Here is a 15025-nt window from a genome sequence, read left to right as displayed (position 1 = left end):
CTTTAAATAAAATAACGAATAATTTTGATTTTAATATTAATTAAAACTTTTTATATTTTTTGCATATGTTTGAGTTATAGACAATATAGGTAAATTTTTTTACAGCTTGATAGAATTGACAGTTTTGTCATACTAAAATCAGAAATTATTTCAAATAATATTTCAGAAAACATTTCTTCAAATACAAAATATTAAATAAAATAAGGAATTATTATATTTCACAGCTAAGTAATAAAATATAACTCGAAGAAAAATCAATTGCTTATTAAAATAAAGTAATACATAATTATTTATTTTTTTAAATGTTGTTTATAAAATTCTATGCTATACAGAATTTACGTAAATAATTTACGTGAAAATATGGAGTATATTTAATTTTTAAATTACGTACTCTTTCTGCTGTTTCTAGAAATTAAATATACTATAGTAGAAAAAATATACAATTTAAGAATTAGATACATCTAATATATATTTTAAATTAAACATACTAAGACAGAAAGAAACAATTCTGAGTTCACACCGTATGTCTCGAATTGTTGTTCAAGCTTTCGGCAGCGATGTGAAAAATCGATCTACTACCCTCTTTTTTTATAAATATCAAAATGTTTTGATTTCTTATTTTAAATTGCAGGTTGTAACGAACAGGGATACGCAGGAAACTTTATTGTGCACAGCATACGTGTTTGAGGTGTCGACGTCCGAGCACGGTGCACAGCATCACATATACAGATTGATCAAGGATTAGCCTGCTTGAACCTGCTCGCCATGCAGCCATCCACCCCCATCAGTGCCTACCATCACATAAAAAAATTCATCCATACGCGCATACACACGATTATACATAAAAATGTTAACCCTTTAAAGCGTCATGGTTATTTCATATAACCACGAATATTAAGTTTTTTTTATTTCATTTCATATTCGTCTTTTCATCCTTTACCAGGGATATAAATATGATATTTGTAGAATAAATATGATATTCATATCATGCATTGCGTGAATACTAAAATTTGATTTTAATTCATTTGCATATGAAATATGTACATATTTCTAAGATTTTATTTTCTCATTTTTTCTAAATTGTAAATTTTTGTAAAGGTCATTAAAATGTACGCTTCAAGGGGTTAAGCGTGAATACATGATTGTAAACACGCTCTTACTATACACGAGTACATACATTTCGCGTCTATGTATAACAGAGTTTCTATCGAAAATGTTCTGTTATTAAATGAAGAAAAAAAATATATATGAAACATATAGAATCATGTGTTTATTCAATGTTTATTTTTACAAACAGAAAGTAGATTGGGCGATTGTTGTATAAATGTACTTTTTTTGCATGATTTTTAATCTTATCATGTAATTTTTAATTCTAATTAGGTGTTGTTTTGTTCAGTATTTCCGAACATTTTCTATAAAACTCCTTAAAGAGAACTTGAAATACACGATACATAAATATATTACACATACATACAGGGATACACGTACACCTTCACACGTTCGAAGTACTGGCCAGCCCGAGCTTGAGTTTGATTCAAAAAGCTGAAAGAAATTGTACTAAAAGCAAAAAGAATTGGTACGCGTGTTTTAACGTATCGTGGAAAGGATTTCCTGCTTGTGGTTCGCAGGAAGCGCGTTCCAGATGACGAAATTGTAAATTTTATATTAAAACAGATATAATCATATATATATATATATATATATATATAATATATATATTTTATGAATATTCCGTCATTCGCTTGCAAACGATCGAATTTGTCGCGATTTTAATAAAAGAGATATAATAAAAGTTAAGTTGAAATTAACGACAATAAATTTGGTATGGAAAAAAAAATGCGTGTCGGGGATATATAGTGTATGTATACCAAAATGAAGAAGAGAAAAAAATAGAAAAAATACATAAAAAATAAGAATAATATGAGAAACAGACTCTGATCTCGGAAAGGCGTGGTACCAACATAATTTAGTATTATAGTTTTATTATTAAACTAGGAAATAGATCAGACAAGACATCCACACACAGATATACATATATTACATATAAGAATATATATGTTAAATATTAATGCAATGATTACGATTTACATTGTTATAAATGATCGTGTATAAAGTTATCTAAGTGATTTCTAAGTTTTAAACGAAATGGAAGTTGAATAGAGAGATAATGCCATTATGATTTCTTAAGTTTCCTTGCTTACAATTATCATTATAGTTCTCTTTTTCTCTTTTTTTAATTATCCAACCAAGTAAGGTTGAGGAGTAATCATTACAACAGATCTTTTCTTAAGCTTTTTGTTGGTAGAACTGTTTTTTCTTTCTTTTTTTTTTTTCTTAGCTGTATTACGACTAACGGTAAGAATTTTTTGCTGCAAAGCTTTTTAATCCTCAATGATCAGATGAAAGAAAATAATGATTTTTACTTTTTGAAAGAGTCTTTTAATAAACGCACTTACAGTTGTGCAAACCCACCCACTCTTAGGCAGCGACACTTAGATTAGAGGGATGTGTTTGTATTTCCTGTAATCATTTTATTTCTTACTCTAAAATCTTTCTTCCTTATTCTCCTTTTTTTGTTCTTTTGCTCTTTCTATAGTTCTTACACGAATGACTTTTCTTACTTAGCGTACTTCGTTTGTTTTTATCTTTCTACTACACATTTACTGAAGCAAGTACATCAGATTCTATCGATTGCGCGCACTAGATACGGATGACGTCCATTGAACAGAGATATTCTTCTCTCTAACTTGGTGATACAATCATCTTAATGCTTTTCAACCGGAGAACATTGAAATTAGTTCAAGAGCATAAAAATAAAATCCGTTCCTTGAGCGTAATTCTCCAGTTTTTTTATGAAGAAGTACTACATAATAACGTGACTTCATCGCAGCTCTCTAAATTTGAGCGCACTTTCAACAGAGTTCATCCAAAACCTTGTTTGTGTTTCGTACTTAATATCATTTCGATGTATGGACCAGAAATGTTTGACATTCAGATTCTGTTTTTCAGTAACGATCACATAAAAGAGTAGAGGACCATATATTAAAAATCCTACAGTTAATTTTATTTAATCACATCTCTCACAGAGACTACACATATTGTGAATGCACAGGAATCTTTTTCTCGTATTCTTTAATCTGATCAATTCCTTGTTCTGAAACAGGACTTGCCTATGGAGCAGTGAATATTAAGATAATACAGAAACAAATTATGTATACTTTTAAGAAAATAATTAATACTTACTGTATTCTTTACTTTAATTAATTTTTACGCAACAAGTGGCAATGTATTTTGATCTCTCTTTTAGTCAGAAATATGTCGCTTTTTATTCGGGGTGAGAATTAAATTCGCTAAGTGATTGACTGAATAACGAAGGAACTTACATATTTAAATAATAATATATGTGGCTTTCGTTCAATAACTGGCAGCTTTCACAATTTTCGCAGTTTTTACTTATTGTTACCTTTTTCTTTTTTTGTAATAATTCATTGTAAGATTCGTTTTTACGTATTGTATCTATAAATTGTAATTTTGCGCTAAATTGTGTCTATATTAAGACGGAGTTGGAACCATTAATATAATTTCGAAAATCGTGACTGATTTCAAATTTGATTATTAGTTTTTCCTACTAATAATTATTAATATTTGAAAAGTATTTATATGGAAGAACATAAAATGGAAGAATATAAAACGAAAATAATAATACATTGCGATGAGAATGAATTTGTTGATGTTAATTAAATAAAGAAACATTTGATGGTTCTAACTCGACCCGGAATAAATCGTTATTATTAAAAAAGCAAGGAATTATGCAATATATTTAGAAGATACTCAAATATCGTTTTGGTTATGCGAATTTTTATTTTAACAAAAAAGAAAATTACGAGGAAAAACGGGAGGAGTTTGAAATCGCAAAAAAGAAGCACCGACACTAATATTATTAACATTAACGAATAATGATTTTAAAATAAGCGAATTACATTTATAAGGAAAGATTATGAAAATATATATTTATCTATGTCTTCTGTGAAGATAGAAAATAGCACTCTCTCACTCTATATTGATGATATCAGATAAAAAAGAAAAAATTTGAAATCCATAAAGATAAAAAACGCAGAAGTAGATTAGGGAGGAAATGAAAGGATTTGCACTGTACACAATATATGATACGATCGATGACAAACCGACGAAATTTGTTAAATATCTTTGTACATATTTACATAAAAAAGAAATCATCAAAAGAAAAAGTTCCAGTGACTACGTTTTGTGTACTGCATAAAATACTCTGGCGAGAACAAAAAATTCATTTATTGTAAATCGTAAAATCTTTTGGAATTAAAAAAAGGTGTAGTAGTTTTTCATCAGTATTTTCATAGAGACTCGTGTGTAAAAATTATTTGTTTATAGTAATTTGTTTAGTCATTAAAAATTACAGTAATAAAATAGTTAAAATATTAATGTTTTTTAAATAAATAGTTATTGATTTGAAAATAATTCAATTTTTTAAATTTTAACTTTACGAAATTACTATCTCTATGAAAACATCGACTATGATTCTTATAATAGCTAAATTATTTACGAAAATAGGAAACTCACTGATCTATTTGCAATTTATATTTCTTCATATCCTGGAACTGCCATATCAAAGAATTGAGCTTGATTATAAAAATGATTAAATGAAATAATGATCAGAAAGAATGGGATCTACCTGTATATTATCATAAATAAAACGAAACGAGGATCAAAGTAGTTGATTTAACAAGTAAATAAAGAACGAAATGATATATCATTAAATTAGAGGTTTAAAAATATAATAGAATTCAGTATATGTACAGTATTTGAAAAACATGTTTATAATTTGTATGGAAAATAAATAATTGATATAAAAAGAAATTCTATTTCTTTAACTACCCTTTTAAGTAATTTAGTCAACAAAATCTATTTTGTTTTACATCCCATAATATTTCATAATTTACAATTATATCTTTTTAGTAATTCCATTCATTTTATTTTAATTCACATTTCATCACGTGTATAATCTTGAATAAAAATTAATATATTTTTTGTTATTTAAATTAATTTCAAATTTTTTACTTAAAAATTATACAGACATTGCATAAGTGATAATGAAAAATTTCTGCTCTTTAGCAGGTAAATTACATTTATCTATCGATTAAATGTATTTTTCCGGAAAAAATTAATATATATGTTGTCAATTAAGCGACTTTTTAGTTTTTTATTGAATACATTTGTATTTTTGTACAATAAAATTATGTAAATATTTACTGTAAAAAGACCCGTTAATTTATATGAGCTATAATTTAAATAAGTACATATGTACACAGGTATCTATATATACATAGAATTATGAAAATCTTTTAAATCTTTTTCTTACATTTAATTTCATATTATATATTATTTACATTTGTAATTTACTATTAATATGATCTGATTCCGAATTTTGGATTAAGTAACGGAGAAATCAGATTTTTTGGAAGATCCACGTGCATTATTTTTGTAGAATCTCTGAAAGTAAACTTTTAATAGAATGACCACCATAAATTTGGAAAATTTCCACAAAAGAGCAACCGAGGCGGTAAAGTACATTATTGATTTGTATTTGCTGTTTAAGAATTTAACAAAATCTGCGAAATGTAATCTTTAAAGTTGTCATTTAACTCCTATATAGGTTATAAAGTTTGCATATGTATATTGCAGGAAATAGAAATAGCTCTTTTAAGGAAGGAAATTGAATTCTTACGACAAAATGTCACAACTAATAATTTTATGATAAATTCTGTACCTATAGATGAATATCTAAAATTAGAACAAGAAAATATTAAATTAAAATACAGAGTGGCTATCTTAAAGAGGGTCTGTTTTATCTAAAATACTTCTAATAATTTTATGACTTTCACTTTATTGTGAATAAAATAATGATACATTCTTGTTTGATCTTAACAGACTGTTAAAGCTGAAAGAGCAAAGTTAGGAAACAAATTGAAAATGACAGACAACAATGTAATCAGTATATATGATACGCTGTGTAATTTATTTAAAGAAGCAATCTCAGTTGCATATCCTGATGTTTGTGATCCTCCAGTAATTATAACATCTAGTAATAATCCAAAATTTGGAGATTACCAATGTAACAGTGCCATGCCACTTTCTAAACAACTCAATAACAATGGTAAGAAACATCGTATTAATATTGATATATAATAATATCAGTATTAAATTTTAATATCTTGGATATATTGATATACGTATTTTTATATTTATACATATACGTATTTAGAAATTCGAACAAAGCCGCAAGATGTTGCAAAGAACATTGTGTCAAAAGTGGAAGAATCAAGCTTAATCTCCAAGTTGGAAGTCACTGGTGCAGGTTTTATAAATATATATTTAAAAAGGGAATTTGCACAATCAACCTTAAACACATTAGTGAAAAATGGGGAAGCATTTCCACCATATACAAAAAGACAAAAAGTAATTGTAGATTTTTCTAGTCCCAATATAGCTAAAGAAATGCATGTTGGACATTTAAGGTCCACCATAATTGGAGATAGCATCGCAAGATTGTTAGAATTTTTAGGACACGATGTATTGAGAATAAATCATATTGGTGACTGGGGTACTCAATTTGGAATGTTGATAGCTCATCTTCAAGATAAGTTCCCTGATTGTTTATCTATCTCTCCACCTATTATGGATCTTCAAGTAATTCTAAATACATTTTTATTTTACGATTAGCTCTATGTATATTATAGTTGTAAAGAACTATTTTAATAAATTATTATAAAATTTGTAGAGTTTTTATAAGGAATCAAAGACGAGATTCGATGAAGATGAAGAATTTAAAAAGCGCGCCTACAACTGTGTTGTTAAGTTACAAGCATCCGATCCTGATATGATAAAAGCATGGCAACTGATTTGTGATGTTTCCAGAAAAGGTAAAACAATCGATGCGAAAATTTAAAAACTGGAATATTTATAAATGTAATGTAAAATATCTATGTTTTAAGTATAGAATTCGAGAAGATATACACTCGTCTAGATATCAAGTTGATAGAAAGAGGGGAATCTTTTTATCAAAAGCATATGGAAGCTATAGTAAAGGATTTAGAAGCGAAAGGGCTATTAGAAGAAGATGAAGGACGAAAAGTGATGTGGAGCAAACAGAATAATGAAATTCCTCTGACCATTGTAAAGTCCGATGGTGGTTTTACTTACGATACGTCAGACATGGCGGCTATTAAGCAGCGTTTAGAAGAAGAAAAAGCAGATTGGGTATATTTTGCATATATTTCAATATTATATTTTAATAAAATGTATTATTTTTATATCTGTGTGTATTCCATTTATATATAGGTAATATATGTAACAGATGCTGGTCAATCTATGCATTTTCAAGTATTAAAGAACTGTGCTAAGCGAGCAAATATTATAGAAAGTCGTCATAGAATAGACCACGTTGGATTTGGTGTAGTTCTTGGCAATGATAAAAAGAAATTTAAAACTAGATCTGGAGATACAATAAAATTAAGCGATTTACTTGATGAAGGTGATTTACCTTCTAAAGTTATGAAACTTTATAAAACATTCATCATGTTATAATTAGGACAATTTTTTCACATCCCTATTTATTATTTAAGGTTTGAAGAGAGCACTAGAGAAACTGATAGAAAAGGAACGTGACAAAGTACTTACGGAGGAAGAATTAAAAATTGCTCAAGAATCTATTGCTTATGGGTGCATAAAATATGCAGACTTATCGCACAACAGAAATCACGAATACGTATTTTCTTTTGATAAAATGTTGGAAGATAAAGGCAATACTGCAGTGTACTTGCTATATGCTTTAACAAGAATACGTTCTATTGCAAGGGCCGCTAATATTTCGCAGGAAAAATTACGTGAAATAGCAGAGGATACTCCAATTTCACTAGAACACGAGAAGGAGTGGAAGTTAGCCAAAGTATTAATTAAATTTCCTGATGTACTAATAAAAATTACAAACAATTTATACTTGCATCAGCTCTGCGAGTATTGTTACGAAATTTCATGCGCTTTTTCGGAATTTTATGATAACTGTTATTGCGTTGAAAAAAACGAACTTGGGGAGATAGTGAACGTGAATATCGGCCGTATTTTATTAACAGAAGCTACCGCAATTATAATGGAAAAATGTTTTTCAATACTAGGATTAAAATCAGTTACACGTATGTAAGCATATTTATATAAACGTATAATATGAAATAACAATAAAATCCATATTGTTTATAAAGAACTGTGAAGTAAAATTAATACAATTTATGCTTCTTAAAATATGTTTTATAAATATAAATAAATTAAATACGATAAATAAAACCTTTTATTTACTAAAAACTTATGTTTTCATATTTATTGAAGATTGGTGTTTATTCTAATATACTATCTTTTATTTTCATTTTATGAAATCAATTCTTAAATATATAAAAATCTTGCATTTTTATATAAATTTTACCGCGCTGTAGATTTTAGCATGTAGCTAAATTTTCTTTCTGCTAATACGTAATGTAAAACGTTATTGCTTGCCTTTCGCCATTGCACGGAATTCTTTCCATTCCTAGATTTCTGTCCCGTATACAGACAATCGAACATTCGTAATTTTCTATTATAATCTCTTTGAATTTTCTTTGATCAATTCTCCAAATCTGTTTCATTGCCACCGTTGCCTTTTTGTGCTAATACGTAATGAAATACATATTTTAAATTGATGAATAAGTATTTCTCATCACTACTTTAGCTATAAACTAAAAACTTTTTAAATAAAATATATGGATAACATTAAATATACATGAAAATATTTTTTTCTGATATAGATTTCTTTATATAGTTCAGTAAAATTTGTTTAAAAAGTTTATTTTTATATTTTATCAAGTGCTGTATCATTTAATGAAATATTTATCATCTATTCGTTTACCTGTGTAAATTGCATCATTTTCCATTGAACCTGTTCATTATCTTGTAAGAACGTTAACACATGGTATTCAACACTTACGTACTTAAGTCAGATTTTGTTGGATCTTGTAACTTTAACAAAATGGTACGTACTAATACTACTTTTTTGGAAACTATATTCATTTATTATTAATATACTTAATCAAAATCTGAATAGTAATTGACAAGTTAAGATAAATAACCTCTATAAGGATAAAATCTACCAGCTGTAATGTAAAATTCAATCACTTAGCTTCTTATACTGCTTAAACAGAGGGACTATATTGTTTGATTAATTGTTTTATTTTAAATGTTAATTAAATCTTATTTAAAATTTCCATATTTTAACTTATTTATATAATTTTTATATTTTAATTTATATATTTACTTATTTATTAAAATTGAAAGCTTTTTACTTAAAATTATTTATTAAATTTACGTGCTGTATAAAATAAGAATTTATGGTACAAACTTTATTTACAATTCTTTTAAAAATAATTTATGCATTAAAAATTACCCAAACAAAATAGGTTTTTAACCTGCTCAAACACTAAATTTATGTTTCTAAAAGCTTTCATGGCATTTTTCTAAATGTAAGATTTCATAAAAATATTTCTCGAGTATTTTGATTATTAATGACAGCTAATTATTTAATTTTCATATTCATTGTAAATATTCTTAATATTGATTATAATTTCTTATTTACTGTGATTAACGATAAAATAAAATTTAATATCTGATATTGATGTGTCAAATTCAAATTTCGAAGAAACAACATTTCATATATACCAACCTAATATTTATAATTATTTGTTACAAATAGGCAATAGAAAGGAAGGGGACATTTAAAGTAGAATATCTTCAAAAAATTGAGAGAGATGTGCAAACAAAATGGGAAGCTGAGAAAATATTTGAGGCAGATGCACCTTTGGAACCAAAGACAAATTCTGACGAAAAGTTTCTTGCGACATTTCCTTTCCCTTATATGAATGGAAGACTTCATCTTGGTCATACATTTTCATTATCAAAATGTGAGGTAAGCATTTCATAATAACAAGATAATTTATACAAGTATAAATTAAATAAAAGTTTTAATTTATTATATAACTTATAGTTTGCGATAAGGTACAACCGTCTTTTAGGGAAGAAAGTCCTTTTTCCATTTGGCTTTCATTGTACTGGTATGCCTATTAAAGCATGTGCTGATAAGTTAAAGAGAGAAATGGAATTATATGGATATCCACCACAATTTCCAAACGAAAAAAGAATTGAGGAAGTTATAGAAGATGTAATAATAAAAGATAAAAGCAAAGGAACAAAGGTAAAAAATCCATTATTAATTCCTAAAATATTCGTATATTTTATTTCTTAAATGATTATTACTTTTAGAGTAAAGCAGTTGCAAAAAATGTTACTGCAAAATATCAATGGCAAATAATGCAAACACTTGGCTTAAAGGATGAGGACATCAAGAAATTTGCTGATGCTACATATTGGTTAGACTATTTTCCACCTCTTGCTGTGAAAGATTTAAAATCAATTGGTTTACATGTAAGAAAAAATATATAACTTAATAATAAATATGTAATAATTTTTGGAAAAAGAAACAATGTAAAACTTGTTCTAGGTGGATTGGCGTAGAACATTTATTACAACTGATGCAAACCCATTCTTTGATTCATTTGTACGTTGGCAATTTCAACATCTAAAAGCTAGAAACAAAATAAAATATGGAAAAAGATATTCAATTTATTCACCAAAAGATGGACAACCTTGTATGGATCACGATAGATCAATTGGAGAAGGTGTAGGACCACAAGAATATACGCTAATTAAAATGAAACTACAAGAACCTTATCCTCCAAGTTTAAAGTAGGTATTACAAATAAATTTACAAAATTTGATCTAAGTATTGAACATCTCATATATTCCTATAGATCTCTTTCTGGCAAACCAGTTTATTTAGTAGCTGGCACTTTAAGACCAGAAACAATGTATGGTCAAACAAATTGCTGGGTTCATCCAGATATAAATTACATTGCTTATACACTATTGAATGGAGATGTTTATATTTCAACAAAAAGAGCAGCTCGCAATATGGCTTACCAAGATTTCTTTAAAGAGGAGGGAAAGATACAAATAGCATTAGAACTTACTGGAAAAGTAATATCCTTCTTTACTATTTATAAGGAAAAATCTGCTTATAATGATATCACGTAATAAATAATATAAAATTGATAGGACATATTAGGACTACCAATAGAAGCACCTCTTACATTTAATAAAGTGATTTACACATTGCCAATGTTAACTATTAAAGAAAACAAAGGTACTGGAATTGTTACCTCTGTACCTAGCGATTCTCCTGATGATTATGCAGCTTTAATGGATCTAAAAAAGAAGCAAGGTCTTAGAGAGAAATATGGTATAACTGATGAAATGGTGCTGCCTTATGATCCTGTAAGTGTAGTGTATTTTTGTAATGATAAAGGTATCAAATTATAAGCTAAAATGTAATTAACAAAATTGTATATGATAGATATCTATTCTCGAAATACCCGAATTCGGGAATTTATCTGCGATATTTTTATACAATAAGCTAAAAATCCAATCTCAAAATGACACAGCTAAACTATTAGAAGCCAAAGAAATGGTATATCTGAAAGGATTTTATGATGGTATATTGCTAGTTGGTCCATATAAAGGAAAAAAAGTTCAAGAAGTTAAAAAGCTAATACAAAAAGAATTGATAAACGAGGGGAAAGCAGTTATATATTACGAACCTGAAAAAACTATAATCTCACGATCAAATGATGAGTGTGTAGTAGCTTTATGTAACCAATGGTATTTGGATTATGGTGAAGAAACTTGGAGAAACGAAGCAATGGAAGCTTTAAATAATCTCAATACCTTCCATGAAGAAGTGAGGAAGAATTTTGTAGCCTGTCTTAATTGGTTACATGAATATGCATGTTCAAGAACTTACGGACTTGGTAAGATTACATACTTCGTAAGGAAAAGACGTTATGTAATTTTTCTACCATATAATATTATAAGTATAAATTCTAGGTACTAGATTACCATGGGATGAAAGTTGGTTGATAGAATCACTCTCAGACTCAACAATATACATGGCTTATTATACCGTGGCACATTTATTACAAGGAGGGACTTTCAAAGGCGAAAAACCAAATACTTACAATATAAAGTAAAATTCCAAATTTCTACCAAAATTATTATTATTTGCTTTAACATTAACTTTTAGTTATTTATTAACATTAGTTTTTTTATAAAAAGAAATTATGTTTGAATTATTTTTTTATAGAGCTAATGAAATGACATCCGAAGTATGGGATTATATATTTTTCAAAGATGTAAAGTTTCCGAAAACAGATATAAAGAAAGAGGCATTAGATCATATGCGACGTGAATTTCATTATTGGTATCCAGTAGATTTACGAGTATCTGGGAAAGATTTAGTACAAAATCATCTAACGTTCTTTATTTATAATCATACTGCAATCTGGCCTAAACAATCTGAGTTATGGCCAAAAGGTATCAGAGCGAATGGTCATCTCCTCTTAAATTCAGCAAAGGTAAAAAATATGATTTTCTTAATACATTTTACAATTACTGGAGAAAATGACAAGTAATTTTCTTAGATGTCTAAATCAGAGGGTAACTTCTTAACACTTACTGAAGCTGTAGAGAAGTTTTCTGCAGATGGTATGCGACTTTGTCTAGCCGATGCTGGTGATTCAGTAGAAGATGCTAATTTCGTAGAAAACATGGCTGATGCTGGAATTCTTAGATTATATAATTTTATTGAATGGGTTAAAGAAGTGTTGGATTCGAAAGATACCTATAAACAAAGACAATCATCTACATTTAATGACAAAGTTTTCGAAAGGTACTTATGAAAATATTTATAAAGTTTCGTTTTGAAAAATTTATAAAATCTATATTAAGTTTACAATTATATCAGTGAAATGAACTTGAAAATACAAGAAACCGGAGAAAATTATTCGAAAATGTTATACAAAGAAGCACTAAGAACAGGATTCTTTGAATTACAAGCAGCAAGAGATAAATATTTACAATTGAGTTCTCTAGATGGCATTAGTTGGACATTAATTATGAAATTCATAGAACTTCAAATTATTCTCTTGTCTCCAATTTGTCCACATGTAGCAGAACATGTGTGGTCTCTAATTGGTAAAGTAAGTTTTTTCTACTTAATACAACTTCTAAGCAATGACTACAACAAATTTAAATGAAATAACTAAAATTTAATAATGAACTTATTAATGTTAAAAATAATGAAATAACATTTTTATAGGAAGGTAGTATATTAAATGCCAAATGGCCCCAAGTAGGCGAAATAGATGAAGTTCTTATAAAATCATCACAATATCTTATGGATGCTGCACATTCGTTTAGGATTCTTTTAAAAAATTATTTAACGCCAAAGAAAGCACCTAAGAGAAAAAATGAAACGCCAGTTACAGAGAAACCTAATCAAGGTACTATTTGGGTAGCTAAAACATATCCTCCTTGGCAAAGTACTATTTTATCCACAATGAAAGACTTATACCTTGTAAGTAATATATAATAGAATATTCGAAATATTTTATTATTATATATAATTCTCGCCTATTGGCTTAGGACATATTTCCAACTTAGTATTTTTTCTCTTATTTCCTATGTTTACCTATCGCACTCTCACCCGCATTAATTATCTTTTTCTAAGTTACTAATCGTTAAGCTCTAATCTATTCTTCTGTTCATACCATATGTGAATACTATAAATATAATTAATTTATGTATTTATACTAAAATATTTTATGCAAAATTATTTTTCAGAAAAATGACAATAAACTACCAGAAAATAAAATTATTGCAACAGAATTGGGAAAACTACAGGAATTAAAAAAACATACGAAACGGGTAATGCCATTTGTACAAGTTATGAAAGAGAAAATGCAACTTGTCGGATTAAGTGCATTGAATTTAACGTTAGATTTTGATGAGTTTAAGATTCTCCAAGATAACAAAAATTATCTTCAAAATACATTAGATGTAAGTATTATATTCTTTTTAATATTTCTTATTAGGTTTAATAATTTTCTATTCACATCTAGCTAGAGGATATCATGATAAGGTATACGGATGAAGCTCCAGAAAAAACGAAGGAGGAATGTTGTCCAGGTGCACCTTACATGAATTTTTCTACTAAGCAAGGAGTGTCAATATGCATCATAAATCCACAGAAGTACAGTGGTTTATTTAGAATGGACATTATAATAGCAGATGGAGACACTATAGAGGATATAATATCACGAATCTTAAAAGAAAACAAAATTATAAAGAGTATGCATAAATCAAATTGATTTGACCTAACCTACAGTATTCACTAAATTGTTTATTTTTTTTTAGATCCAACGTCAATTTCTCTGTATCGCTATAATGATCCTCTCATGGGACCGAGGATAAAGACTAGGCCCGGTAATATATTAGAAGGTAAAACTCATATTCCACCCAATTGTGTATTTAATGTTGATATAGAAAACAAAAATGTAAATGTAAATGTAGAAGGAAGTTTATATTATATAGGTAATGAATTGATTTATATTTTCCAGTCTTTGGAGAATTAATATATAGGTATTCACATTATGTATAACTGTTTGTAATAATGTCAATATTGTAAAACGTTCAATATTGAAGTATGTATTTGTTTTATTGTTTAAATATTTTTTCATACATGAAATGTGAATTTTTAAATATGATATAAATAATATATAATTTATATTAATAAATTGAATGTATTTTGATCGATAAGAAACTTATACTGTTCTGTAACCAATTTTTTACATGTTTAATAAATAGTTATGGAATCTTTTGACATATTCTTTGTTTGAGCTTTAATTATAAAGAATATTTAAAGATCTTTAAATTTTATTAATTATATTATTAGGCTTGATCATTAAATATATATATATATAAAATATATTATACATGTATTTTATTAAAGGAGAAATTG

General features: G+C 27.5%; 3 protein-coding genes across 12 annotated transcripts in view; all 3 read left to right on the top strand.

Annotated features, from left to right (window-relative positions):
- The window catches only part of LOC132909708 (protein scalloped), a 326958-nt gene extending 322065 nt beyond the window's left edge, over positions 1-4893 (top strand). For all 9 annotated transcript variants that reach the window (XM_060964674.1, XM_060964672.1, XM_060964676.1 and 6 more), the window contains one exon: positions 632-4893. In XM_060964674.1, coding sequence (XP_060820657.1) covers positions 632-745 — 114 coding nt within the window. In that variant the 3' untranslated portion in view covers positions 746-4893. The remainder of the gene's footprint in view (positions 1-631) is intronic.
- A 423-nt stretch (positions 4894-5316) lies between these two features.
- LOC132909704 (arginine--tRNA ligase, cytoplasmic) lies at positions 5317-8293 on the top strand. The gene is made up of 8 exons (XM_060964668.1): positions 5317-5596; positions 5719-5874; positions 5965-6190; positions 6299-6723; positions 6815-6956; positions 7034-7293; positions 7375-7567; positions 7659-8293. The coding sequence occupies exons 1-8, from the start codon at positions 5549-5551 to the stop codon at positions 8231-8233; spliced, it is 2025 nt and encodes a 674-aa protein (XP_060820651.1). The 5' UTR covers positions 5317-5548; the 3' UTR covers positions 8234-8293.
- A 655-nt stretch (positions 8294-8948) lies between these two features.
- Positions 8949-14726, top strand: LOC132909703 (leucine--tRNA ligase, cytoplasmic). 2 transcript variants are annotated; one of them, XM_060964666.1, is made up of 16 exons: positions 8949-9091; positions 9809-10021; positions 10100-10306; positions 10375-10536; positions 10613-10857; positions 10923-11148; positions 11227-11445; positions 11525-11978; positions 12055-12193; positions 12311-12581; positions 12648-12895; positions 12971-13205; positions 13325-13582; positions 13849-14068; positions 14131-14355; positions 14422-14726. In XM_060964666.1, the coding sequence occupies exons 1-16, from the start codon at positions 9029-9031 to the stop codon at positions 14637-14639; spliced, it is 3603 nt and encodes a 1200-aa protein (XP_060820649.1). In that variant the 5' UTR covers positions 8949-9028; the 3' UTR covers positions 14640-14726. The 2 variants fall into 2 exon arrangements, with proteins under 2 accessions (XP_060820649.1, XP_060820650.1); XM_060964667.1 differs by lacking the exon at positions 8949-9091 and having other exon boundaries at positions 9904-10021; positions 10128-10306.
- Positions 14727-15025: the final 299 nt, after the last annotated feature.

Source organism: Bombus pascuorum, chromosome 8, assembly GCF_905332965.1.
Source record: "Bombus pascuorum chromosome 8, iyBomPasc1.1, whole genome shotgun sequence".
NCBI lineage: Eukaryota > Metazoa > Arthropoda > Insecta > Hymenoptera > Apidae > Bombus > Bombus pascuorum.
The sequence above is the reverse complement of the archived record's forward strand: the minus strand, read 5'-3'. Positions and strand labels throughout refer to the sequence as shown.